Raw genomic sequence first — 12,196 nt, forward strand, 5'->3', positions numbered from 1 at the left:
TCCCTTCTGATGGCTGAGTAATATTCCAATGTATTTATATACCACATCATCTTTATCCATTCATCTGTCGAAGGACATCACGGTTCCTTCCACAGTTTGGCTATTGTGGACATTACACCTATGAACATTGGGGAACGTTGTTTCACTACATCTGTATCTTTGGGGTAAATACCCAGTAGTGCAATTGCTGGGCCATATAGGGTTTGTGCTCCTGATTCTGAACTCTATTTTATTTCATTGGTCTCTATCCTTAGATTTAATACACCTCATTATTTTAATTACTCTAACTTTATGGTAAATCTTGAGATCAAGTTGAAAGATGTCATACATTTTTTTACCTTCATAAAATCAATTGAAGTATTTTAATAGGTTCTAGGCATTCCCATACAAATTTTAGATTCAATTTGTCATTTAAAAAAGTGTGCATGCACATGTGCGCACGTGCATGCGCACACATTCAAAAACTCCTTTGGAATTTTTGTTGAGACTGTTGAATCTCTAGATCAATTTAGGGAGAAATGCTACCTTAACGATACAGCTGACACTTGACAATTCAGGGTTTAAGGGCACTGATCCCCAAAGCAGTGGAAAACCCACACATAACTTTTGACTCCCCCAAAAACTTAACTACCAATAAAAAAGCCTACTATAGATGAGAAACATTACTGATAACATAAAGAGCCAATTTACAAATGCTTTGTATATTATATATTATATTCTTACAATAAAGTAAGCTAGAGAAAAGAAAATGTTACTCAGGGAATCATAAGGAAGATAAAATATACTTATTGTACTGCATTTATCCAAAATCTACAAGTATTTTTTAAGTAAGCAAGCCCAACACAGGGCTTGAACTCACAACTTGACATCAAGACCTGAGCTGAGGTCAAGAGTCAGATGTTTAACCAAATGAGCCACTCAGATGCCCTTTGATAATTTTTTTTCTTAAAAAATAAACATTGCAGTCCTCCCAATGTTGCATTTGGAGATGAAAGAACTATGGATTTTACATCTCACAAAGCATGTAACAATCTTAATGGTAATATACCTTCTGCAGTGTTTAGGGGTATTAATGTATATTAGGAAATGTATATAAGAGCCTTGTGTTATCTGTGTCCAAAAGCAACTGACACTTAAAACCGCATTTCAAGGCTTATACGGGGATGCCTGTGTAGCTCAGCAGTTGAGTGTCTGCCTTCGGCTCAGGGCATGACCCCGGAGTCCCAGAATCAAGTCCCATATCGGGCTCCCTGCATGAAGCCTGCTTCTCCCTCTGCCTATGTCTCTGCCTCTCTCTGTGTCTCTCATGAATAAATAAATAACATCTTTAAAAAAAAGAAAGAAAGAAAGACTGGTCTGTAGTATTTTTTTCCTTGTACTTCCTTGTCTGGCTTTCCTATCAGGGTAATATAAGCTCATAAAATGTGTAAGTGTTTCCTCTTCTATTTTGTGTAAGATTTTAAGAAGGATTGGTTGGTATCAATTCTTTTTCAAGTGCTTGGTAGAATTCACCTGTGAACCAGTCTGGTCCTAGACTTCTGTTTGTTGCAGGTTTTGAATTACTCCTTATAAGTAATTCAATCTCCTTATAAGTAATTGGTGTATTCAGATTTCCTATTTCTTTATGATTCAGTCTTAACAGGTCATATGTTTCTAGGAACTTAGCCATTTCTTTTAGGTCGTTCAATTTGTTGGTGTATACTGTTCATAGTAGTATCTTCTGATCCTCTGTATTTGTGTGGTACCAGCTGTAATGTCTCTTTCATTTCTGATTTTATTTCAGTCTTCTTTTTTCTTAAGTCTAGCTAAAGGTTTGTCTATTTTGTTCTTCTCTCCAAAAAGTACTCTTGATTAGACAGATTTTTTTTCTATTGTTTTTATAGTCTCTATTTCATGAATTTCCACTCTGATTCTTTGGTATTTCCTTCCTTCTGGCAACTCTGGTCTTAGTCTGTTCTTCTTTATCTAGTTCTTTGAGGTATAAATTTAGGTTGTTTGAGACCTTTTGTTTCTTAATGTAGGCATTTATTTCTATGAACTTCCCTCTTAGAACTGCTTTTGTTGTATCCCATAAGTGATGGAATATTGCATTTTTATTTTCATTTGTCTCAGCTATTTCTTTATTTCCCTTTTGATTTCTTCCTTGACCCACAGATTATTCAGAAGATCTTGTTTTATCACTGTATGTCTGTAAATTTTCCTATTTTTGTATTAAGGAATAACTAACATACATTATATTAATTTCAGGTGTACAATATAAGCATTTGATATCTGTATATTTTTCAAAATGATCATTACAGTAAGTCTAGTTAACATCCATCACCATACATAGAGTATTTTTCTTATAAAGAGAACATTTAAGATTTATTCTTAATAACTTTCAAGTATGCAATACAGTGTTATTAACTATAATTGCCATGCTGTACATTACATCCCCCTGACTTATTTATTTTATAATTAAATTTTGTACCTTTTCCTTTTGACTCCCTTTTCACTCATCCCTGCCTCTGGCAACCATCACTCTGTTCTCTGTATCTATGAGCCTGGTGGTTTTGCAGGGTTTTTTGTTTTTTGCTTTTGTTTTAGATTCTACATACAAGTGAGTTCAGTATTTGTCTTTCTCTAACTTCTTTCACTTAGTCTAATGCCCTTAAGGTCCATCCATGTTCTTTCAGGTGGTAAGATTTGATTCTTTCTTATAACTGAATAATATTCTTTTTTGGAATTCACCACATTTTTTTAATCCATTCATCTATCAAAGGATACTTAGGTTGTTTTCATATCTTAGCTATTATAAATAATGCTGCAAAGAGCATGGGGGTACACATGTATTTTTAAGTCAGTGTTTCTGTTTTCTTCAGATACCCAAAGGCAGAACTGCTGGATCACACAGTAGTTCTATTTTGTTTTGTTTTTTGAGGAACCTCCATATTGTTTTCCACAATGGCTGTGGCAGTTTACATTCTCACCAATACGGCCAAGAGTTCCCTTTTCTCCACTCCTTGCCAACACTTACTTCTTTTTTTTTTTAAGATTATTTATTTATTTATTTATTTATTTATTTATTTATTTATTTATTGAGAGAGAGAGAGAGAGAGAGAGAGAGAGAGAGAGAGAGAGAGAGGCGCAGAGACACAGGCAGAGAGAGGAGCAGGCTCCATGCAGGAAGCCGCTGCGCCACGGGGGCTGCCCCCAACACTTATTTCTTGTCTTTTTTTTTTTATTATTTCTTGTCTTTTTCAAAACAGCCATTCTAACAGGTATAAGGTGATAATTTTCCACTTTTCTTCTTGTACCTGATTTCTACTTTCATACCACTGTGATCAGAAAAAAATGCCTGATATGATTTCAATCTTCTTAAATTTATTAAGACTTGTCTGTGGACTAACATATGATCTATGCTGGAGAATATTTCATATGCACTGGAGAAAAATGTGTGTTCTAGTAATATTGGATGGAGTGGAGTGTTTTTAAATGTCTCTTAAGTCGACCTGGCCTAACAGGTAATTTAAGGCCAGTGTTTCCTTACTGATTTTCTGCCTATGTGATCTATTTGTTGTTTAAAGTGGGGTATTGAAGCCCCCTATTATTGTTGCATTACTTTCTATGTCTCTCTTCAAATCTGTTAATACTGGCTTTACATTATTTAGGCACTCTGATGTTGAGTGTATGAATACTGACAAAATTATAGCCTCTTGTTGGACTACCCTCATTATCATTACATAATAAATATTTGTCTTCTTGTTACAGTCTGTGGCTAAAGTGTATTTTGTGTGATTTGAGTATAGTTACCCCTGCTTTCTTTGGGTTTCCATTCACATGTATCTTTTCATCCCTTCACTTTCAAAGTGTGCATTCTCTTTAAAGCTAAAGGGAGTCTCTTGTAGGCAGGCAGAAACTAGTGAGTCTTGGAGTGTTTTTATCCATTCTGCCAGTCAATGTGTTTTCATTAAAGAATTTACTCCATTTCTATATTAAGTAGTTATTGAGACATATAGACTTAAATACTGCCATTTAGTTCATTGTTTTCTGGCTGTTTTGTATTCCATTTGTTTCTTTGTTCTTCTCTTGCTCTCTTATTTTGTGATCTGAATTTCTGTAGTAGTATGCTTAGATTCTTATTAAACTTTTCTGTACATACAGATTTTTTTTTTTTTTTTTTGCTTTTGGTTATTACCAAGAGGCTTATGTAAGACATCAATCCCAGCAGGATTCAGCACAGAGGAAATAGTCAGAGTCACCCATGGCCCAATATTTCCCTGTAGGAAATCTATTTCCCTGAAAGCAGCCTGAGGTCAGGTTTCTAATTTAGCAGACATCCAGGGGCTGTGAGCAATTCTCCCAGGAGATGAGGGAAATCTTCAGATACCATGTCTGCCCTTTCTGTCTACCCCACTCCAAATTTCCACTATCTCCACACAATTAATTTATACATATACCTGATGCACCAGGTTTACAGATGCCACCTAAAGGAAGGGCCTCTGTATCACCTGTCTCGGAAAGCCTATGGGGCTTGCATTCCTAAGTTGCACAGGACTATAGCAATGAAGTAGTTCTTAATGGGTAAAACAGCAACATCTTCAGTGACTGTATACCTGGGTCCAGTGCAGAGGGAGCAGGCAAAAATGTCAATCTCTAAGTCTCTCCCTGGAAGGCCCCTAAATACATACTTTCCCAGCTACCACAGGAGAGATCCAGCTTCCAATCAGCATCTAGGTGCTCTTCCCCTTTAGAACATTTGACAAATCTTGGCACACCCTCAACTACTGGGAGCCACTAAGAATAAAGAAGGCAGTTTGGGCAATCACAAAAGTTTGAGTGACAACCAAGAACTCAGGCCAGGCTGCTGAAAAAGTTCATCTCCTACAGAAAACCATTCCATCAAGACTGAGAAAGGAATTTTTTTATCTAATGTGTAGAAACCAATACAGAGTCAAGAAAAATGAAAAAACAGAACATGTTCCAAACAAAGGAGCAAGATAAAACTCCAGAAATAGATCTTAATGAAACAAAGATACATGATTTACTTGATAAAGAGTTCAAAATAACAGTTATAAAGACACTTACCAAGGTGAGCAGAACAATGCATGAACAAAGTGAGAATTTCAAAAAAAGAGACAGAAAATACAGGAAAGTACCAACAAAAATCAGAGACCTAAAGAATACAATAACTAAACTGAAAAATTCAATAGAGAGGTTCAACAGACTAGATCAAGGGGAAGAAAGTATCAGCAAATTCAGACGGGGCAAAAGAATTCATCTAAAGAAGCTGAAAGAAAAAAGAATAAAAATGAAGACAGCTTAAGGGACTTTTAGGAGACCATCAAGTGGACCCGCACAGGCATGATAAGGGTCCCAGAAGGAGAGGATAAAGCAAAAGGAGCAGAAAATTTACGGAAAGAAAATGTCCTACCCTGGGGAAAAAAACAGACATCCAGAAGCCCATAAACTTTCAAATAAGGTGAATCCCCCAAAAAATCCATACCAAGACACATTATAATTTAATTGCCAAAAGTTAAAAACAAAAAGTATCTTAAAAGCAACAAGAAGAAAAAGAACTTGATTCACACAAGGGAAACCCCTTAAGACCATAAGCCTATTTTTCAGCAGAAACTTTGGAGGCCAGAAGGGGTGGCAAGATATAATCAAAGTGCAGAGGTGGGAGGGTGGTAGCTGTCAACCAAGAATACTCTACCCACCATGAATGGAAAGAGAAATAAAGAATTTTCTAGACAAGGAAAAACTGAAGGAGTTACTACTGTCAGACTAGCTTTACAAGAAATGTTCAGGGGACTTCCCCAAGCTGAAACAAGAGTGCTAATAAGAAAACATGAAAGTATACTGGTAAAAAAGTAAATCCATGGTTAAATTCAGAATACTCTAATTTTGTAATACTGGTGGGTAAATCACTTATAAATCTTATGAAATTTAAAAAATAATAGTAAAAATGACTATAATGTGTTAATGGATAAACAAGGTAAAAAGATTTAAATTGTGACATCAGAAATAAAAAATGTGGGAGGGACAGTAAAAACTATAAAGCTTAAGATGCATTAGAAATTGTTATTAGGGACACCTGGGTGGCTCAGTTGTTAAGCATCTGCCTTCAACTCAGGTCATGGTCCAGGGGTCCTGGGATCAAGTCCCACATCAGGCTCCCTGCATGAAGCCTGCTTCTCCCTCTGCCTGTGTCTCTGCCTCTCTCATGAATAAATGAATAAAATATTTTTTAAAAATTATTATTAGCTTAAAATACTGTTATAAATGTAAGATGTTCTTTATAATAACCTTAAATGGGATTTTTAACTTGACTGTTGTGTTTCTCACATTTACAGGAAATTAGTTTTCCTGGATTTTTTTAGAAAGTGGTGTTAAAGGTAGTTTTTCTAACTTTACAGAATTCACTCTTCTGTTGTTTTCATGTAATGTTAAATAATATGGTAGCGTCCTGAGAACTCTCAGCTGTTTCTCTGCCTATCCTTATCTGAATCTTCTCTTTTCTTCCTCTTTTGATCCTCTAATTTTCCCTGTTCTGCTCAATTTTGATGCTACTATTGTATTCAATTGTGTTTCCACTCACTGCAGTAACCCTGTGCTGATAGAGAACTCTAGCAGCTCCATTTCAAGAATTCTTTGGAGCCAGATTGCTGTAACCTGTCTTTACCATGAACATACCGTACTTGTCTGATCCTAGAGTGGGCAAACCCCCCCCCCCCACTACCTCATTTCAGCTGCTACTCTTAATATAGTCCACCACATTGTCTACTAAATAGTTTAGGCTATTTTGGAGGCCTGCTTTTAAGTTCTATAAAATACCTCACTCAACTCTCTCTGCTTACTTTTGCACAAATAGTAATACTAGGTCTCATGGCTGTTAGTGGTCTGCTCTTACCTGCTCTTATTTCTGGATGCCTGAGGTTAGTTTTATGGTATGTTTTTGGATTTGCTATCTAGTTTCATTAGTTTTTGTGTAAGTATTCTGAGGACGTCAAAAAAACAACGACATGGCCAGATTTACCTCCTACCATCCCTCTTAAAGCCAAAATTGAAGTTCAAACAAAGCAATTATGTTTTTATATTCATTATATACTTCTCTTGACTTATTTCTACTTATTTGTAAACCATCTTGTTGTAAGTCATTTCATCCTTTTTTAAAACAAAGCAAAAAAAAAATTACTCCAACTCCATAATTACAAAAACTTTATTTTAATAAATTTAAATCTTTCATGATTTTCAGTACTTCTAAATGCTTCCTGATTCAAAGCTCAGATAACTCACAAATGTTTCACTTGGAAAAAATTCCTTCAACAACCTAAGGCTGTTTCTGCTGAAATCTTAAGAATGAGACCACTAGAAACCAAAATCTCATTCAAACACAAGAACATAAATAGATAGTATCCTTAAAATTCTGCACAAGATCTGACTAGAAATTTCTATGTTTAGATATCATAACTTTGTCTTCCTTGAATACCTGTATGCCACATGCATTCAGATTTTTTCCTAGTCCTGGGGTCAGCAAACTAGAGCCCACTGACTTAGCATGTTTTGTAAATAAAGCTTTACAAAACACAGCTTTCCCCTTCCCTTATATATTATCTGCAGCTGCTTTCACACCACAACAGCAGAAGTAAGTAGTTGCAACAGAGATCATATGACCGACAAAGCCAAAAATATTTACCATCTGGTCCTTTCCTAGTCTACAGATGTATCAAATGAGCTTCCCTGAGCAGCACCTGGGGGCTCTATGGATAATTCTGAGTAGTAAGACTGTTGTGCTGGGTGTCCAGCACAATGCAGGATGTTTAGTATCTCTCATCTCCCATAAGCTAAAACTAAAATGCCAGCAGCACTCCCAGTCCTTATTAACCAAAATTTCCCCACTCTGGGAGAGAGCAGAAATACTATTCCTGTTTGAGAATCACTGAAGAACCAAATTAGCTCAGAATAAAGAAAAAGAAAATACAGTTTGTAAATTCTAATTCCTACCAAGATAGATGAAAATGTAGTTACCTTCTTTTAAGAACAAGCTAAAAGTCTATTCTTCTTCCTCTTTGACACTCAGCCAACAAAAACATTAATTTCTTCTTAATAAAACTAGGCTTTATAATTTGATAATGATATCAAAACATCATGATGTTTACTTAAAGCTTAAAAATAAATTTATGAGGCAATCTTACCGATTTGTTCCATCCAGATTTGATTTGTGGATGAAATTGAGTTTTGCATCTGCCCAGTAAAGCTTCTGTTCCTCATAATCCAAAGTCAGTCCATTAGGCCAGTAAATTTCAGTGTTTATTATAACGAAGCGACTTGAACCATCCATTCCAGCACGTTCTATCTTTGGTACTTCTCCCCAGTCTGTCCAGTACATGAACCTAAAAACCAGATAAACAAATAAACCCATGATTTAACCAGGTTAACAGCCAAGTACTTTATAATTCTCATTATTAGATAAAAGAAGGCTCTCTCAGGAACACTAAAACTGAAACCATTAGAAAGTATCAAAATCGTAATAATCTACCTTTTTGTCATCACCACGGTAATAACTGATTCAGGCATGCATCATTAAGCATGCAAAAAACTATGTGATCAAAGTTCACTGAGAAAAATGGTATTTACACTGTGTAAATGTACCTCCCCATAGATTATTTATTAAGGACAAAGGAGAAAATGGTAATTTTAGAGAAAATAAACTTGGTGAATACTATCTTAAGCAAATCATCTAAGTTAACATAAATGACAGGTACCAAACTGGTGTCACGTATGTGATGCACAAGCCATATTTTGTGCAGATTCTTTTACATCGTATTCCTGCCAAAAAAAGCGTAAACTAAACAAAATTATGAGGAAATGGAGAAAACCAAATTGAGGAACATTCTAGAAATCAATTGATCTTTGTAAATATCAACAATAACAAAAGTCAAAGGAAGGCCAAGAAACAATCAAGATTAGAGAGGAATAAAGAGATATTGACAAGTACATAAAATGCATGATTTGGACTGAGCAGTTGAGGGAAATGCTATGAAGACATTATAGGGAAACCTAGCAAAATATGAGAGACTAACATAAACAGAAATGTACTGATGTTAATTTCCTAAATATGATCATTGAACTGTGGTTAGGGTATATAAGATCTCATTGTACCATTTTTGCTTCTATTCTACAAATTTGAAATTTTTTTCAAAATAAAAAAATTGAGGTTTGTTATTAATAGTCTTATCCCAGAGGTAAAAACAAAATTTTCCTTATTAAAGGTAAAATTCTTAATGTGTCATATTTCTTGGAGTAGGCTCCATGCCCAGTGTGCATCCCAACGCAGGGCTCAAACTCACAACCATGAGATCAAGGACTGAGTCAAGATCAAGAGGTGGATGCTTTGCTTAACTGACTGAACCAAACAGGCACCCCTAAAGGCATATTTTTTTTAAAGGTAATGAGAGTGCTATGAACTAGATATGATGTACTCAATAAATGTGTTCAAACACAATTGAAATTCAGGTATAAATTTTACTCAAATATTGGTGGAATGGTAATACTAAAATGATTCCACTTGTACAAGCAGGTATTTCATTCACATCAACTGCTTACTCAATGAAATTATATGAAGAAACTATCAGGGAGAGAATAATACACTTCCTAAACACAAGGCATTGTGCTAATGATTATTATCTCCCTTAAGGCTTATAGCAGTGTTATAAAACATTTTTTGTCCATCACTGTATTTTAGATGAAACAACTCAAAAAGTTAGCATACTGTTCAAAGTCACAGAGCTAATAAATGAGGAACAGAAATTCAAACCTATGTCCCCAGATTCCAAAGTCAATTCTTATGCCACAGGTCAAAGCCTTGATTTATAAGGAATAGAAAGCAAAGTGTTCCCTAAGATGGGGATAATGATCAGATACTATCCAGAACAAGGAGCAGGGGAATAAGATTTATGTAAGAAAAAACTACATAAAAAACCAAGCCAAACAATTTTAGATCATGTTAAAATTTTTTTGGTTTTTATTCTGAGAGCAACATAAAGACACCTGAAGACTTTTAATTAAGATTAGACATAAAATGACTGGCTTTGTGAGGTTTAGGGGGAATGGGGCAGCTAAGGAGGAGGAAACTAGCTGCAGTGTAGAAAAAGACTAGAGGAAAACTAAAAAGAATACAGAGAAGATCTTCTCTAAAACCAAAGAGAAAATAGGATAAGACGGTCAAAAATAAGTAGACTGAAAATTGATCAAACAACAAAATGAGAAGCTTTATTCAAGAAAATCTACTAAATCTAAGGAGGAAATGTGATAGTCCAGCCTGAAGTTACTTGTACCACCATCCATGCTGCTAGGTTTATGGCACAAAAGTTCTACCCTGAGCAGGCATGGCAGACCCTAACGATTGACAGGTACTTGGCCCTGCAAGTGGATGCTGACTTCATTTGAAGTAATGGAAAAATCTATGTCCAGGAATGTTGTCAATAACAGGAGTGCTCTCCACTGCAAACAATCAGAAAGTGCTATTATCCCAAATAATACTGACCCAAAAAAGTATAAATGTAATGTACGTAATTTTTACTTCAATTTTTTAAGAGATAAAATACTTTCTTTACTAGATACTTCACAAAAGAACATACATGAATAGTCAACTGGCACATAAGAAGATGCTCAATTTCATCAATCATCAGGGAGATGCACGTTAAAATCACAGTAACAAAAAAATTAAAAAATAAAGCCATAGTAACATACTAACTCCACTCACTAGAATGGCTAACATTTAAAAAAAAAGCCTAACAATACTAAGTGTTGGTGATGACAAGCAACTGGAACTTTCTTACAGCACTAGAATAATCACTTTGGAAAACAGTCTGGCAGTTCCTTATAAAGGTAAACGTATATTTAACTCTATTAATCAGCAATTTCACTTTTAGGGATTTATCCAAGAGAAATAAAAACATATCCACTCAACAACTGTACATGCAAGTTCACAGCTTTATTCATAACAGCTAAAAACTAGAAACAACACAAATATCCATTAACAGGATGATATACAAACTGGTATAATTGTAATACTACTTAGCAATACAAAAAAAAGCAACTATTCTTATATTCAACAAGGATGAATTTTTAAAATCAAGATGAACAAAAGAAGCCAGACTCAAAAGAGTACCTACTTCATGACTCTATTATATGAAGTTCTAGATTCAGCAAAACTAATCTATAGTGATAGAAATCAGTAGTTACAAGGGTAGGAACAGAGGTTGACTTAAAAGAGCCTAAGCTTTCTGGAGTGAGATGATGGAGTAATAGTAGATATACATTTATCAAAACATCAAACTATAAAATATAATAAAATGCATTTTCTGCATATAAATTATATATCAATAAAGTTGCCTACAACACAAAGAAACAAGAAACTATAATTAAAAGCTAATTCAAAATTATCTTCTTTTCTGTAGAAGTCTTCCCTAGCTTGCCCAGAGGTACTCCCTTCTGGGTGCTCCTGAAGCATGTTTCACTGTGCTATAGAACTTATCACACTTTGTATATAAATTATGAAGAACTCATATGAACTGAAGATAAGCAATTTGTATACTATCAAGATGGATACAGCAATAAGTGGTGGTGTCTACTTTGTATAATATAATTTAGGTAGGTCTCACAACTGTCATTAACCTAAGTAAGCATAAAACTTATAAATAAGAATTTGGTATCTAGTTTATTGTGAAATAAAAAGTTAATTAATTAATTAATTAGCTCAACAAGAATTTTAGGAACAAAATTATTTACATGCCACTGTTTATCAAAGCTAATAAACAACTCTAAAATTATTTAATAGTTAAAAATAGGTCATGTTACTTCAAGGATAAAGGCTTCAAATACAACAAGGGATACGGAGACATTTGTCAAGATGAGAATCTGATAAAAAATCTAGAATTTGGAGGCACCTGGGTGGCTCCATGGTGGAGCGTCTGCCTTTGGCTCAGGTTGTGATCCCAGGGTCCTGGGATTGAGTCCCGCATCAAGCTCCCCACAAGGAGCCGACTTTTCCCTCCGCCTATGTCTCTGCCTTTCTCTCTCTGTCGCTCATGAAAAAATAAATAAAATCTTTTAAAAAAAATTTTTAATCTAGAATTTTAAAGTGAATCTTGTGGATATTTTCATTTGTTCAAATATTTAAAATGCAAAATAATAAATTTCATCTATAAAT

General features: G+C 34.8%; 1 protein-coding gene across 1 annotated transcript in view; it reads right to left on the reverse strand.

The window, feature by feature from the left end:
• LRP6 (LDL receptor related protein 6) overlaps positions 1–12,196 on the reverse strand; it is a 166,111-nt gene that overhangs the window by 90,741 nt on the left and 63,174 nt on the right. Inside the window, exon 3 of the mRNA XM_055336765.1 lies at positions 8,178–8,375. Within this exon, the coding sequence (XP_055192740.1) occupies positions 8,178–8,375 (198 nt within the window). The remainder of the gene's footprint in view (positions 1–8,177; positions 8,376–12,196) is intronic.

Source organism: Nyctereutes procyonoides, unplaced genomic scaffold (genome assembly GCF_905146905.1).
Source record: "Nyctereutes procyonoides isolate TBG_1078 unplaced genomic scaffold, NYPRO_anot_genome, whole genome shotgun sequence".
Taxonomy (NCBI): Eukaryota; Metazoa; Chordata; class Mammalia; order Carnivora; family Canidae; genus Nyctereutes; species Nyctereutes procyonoides.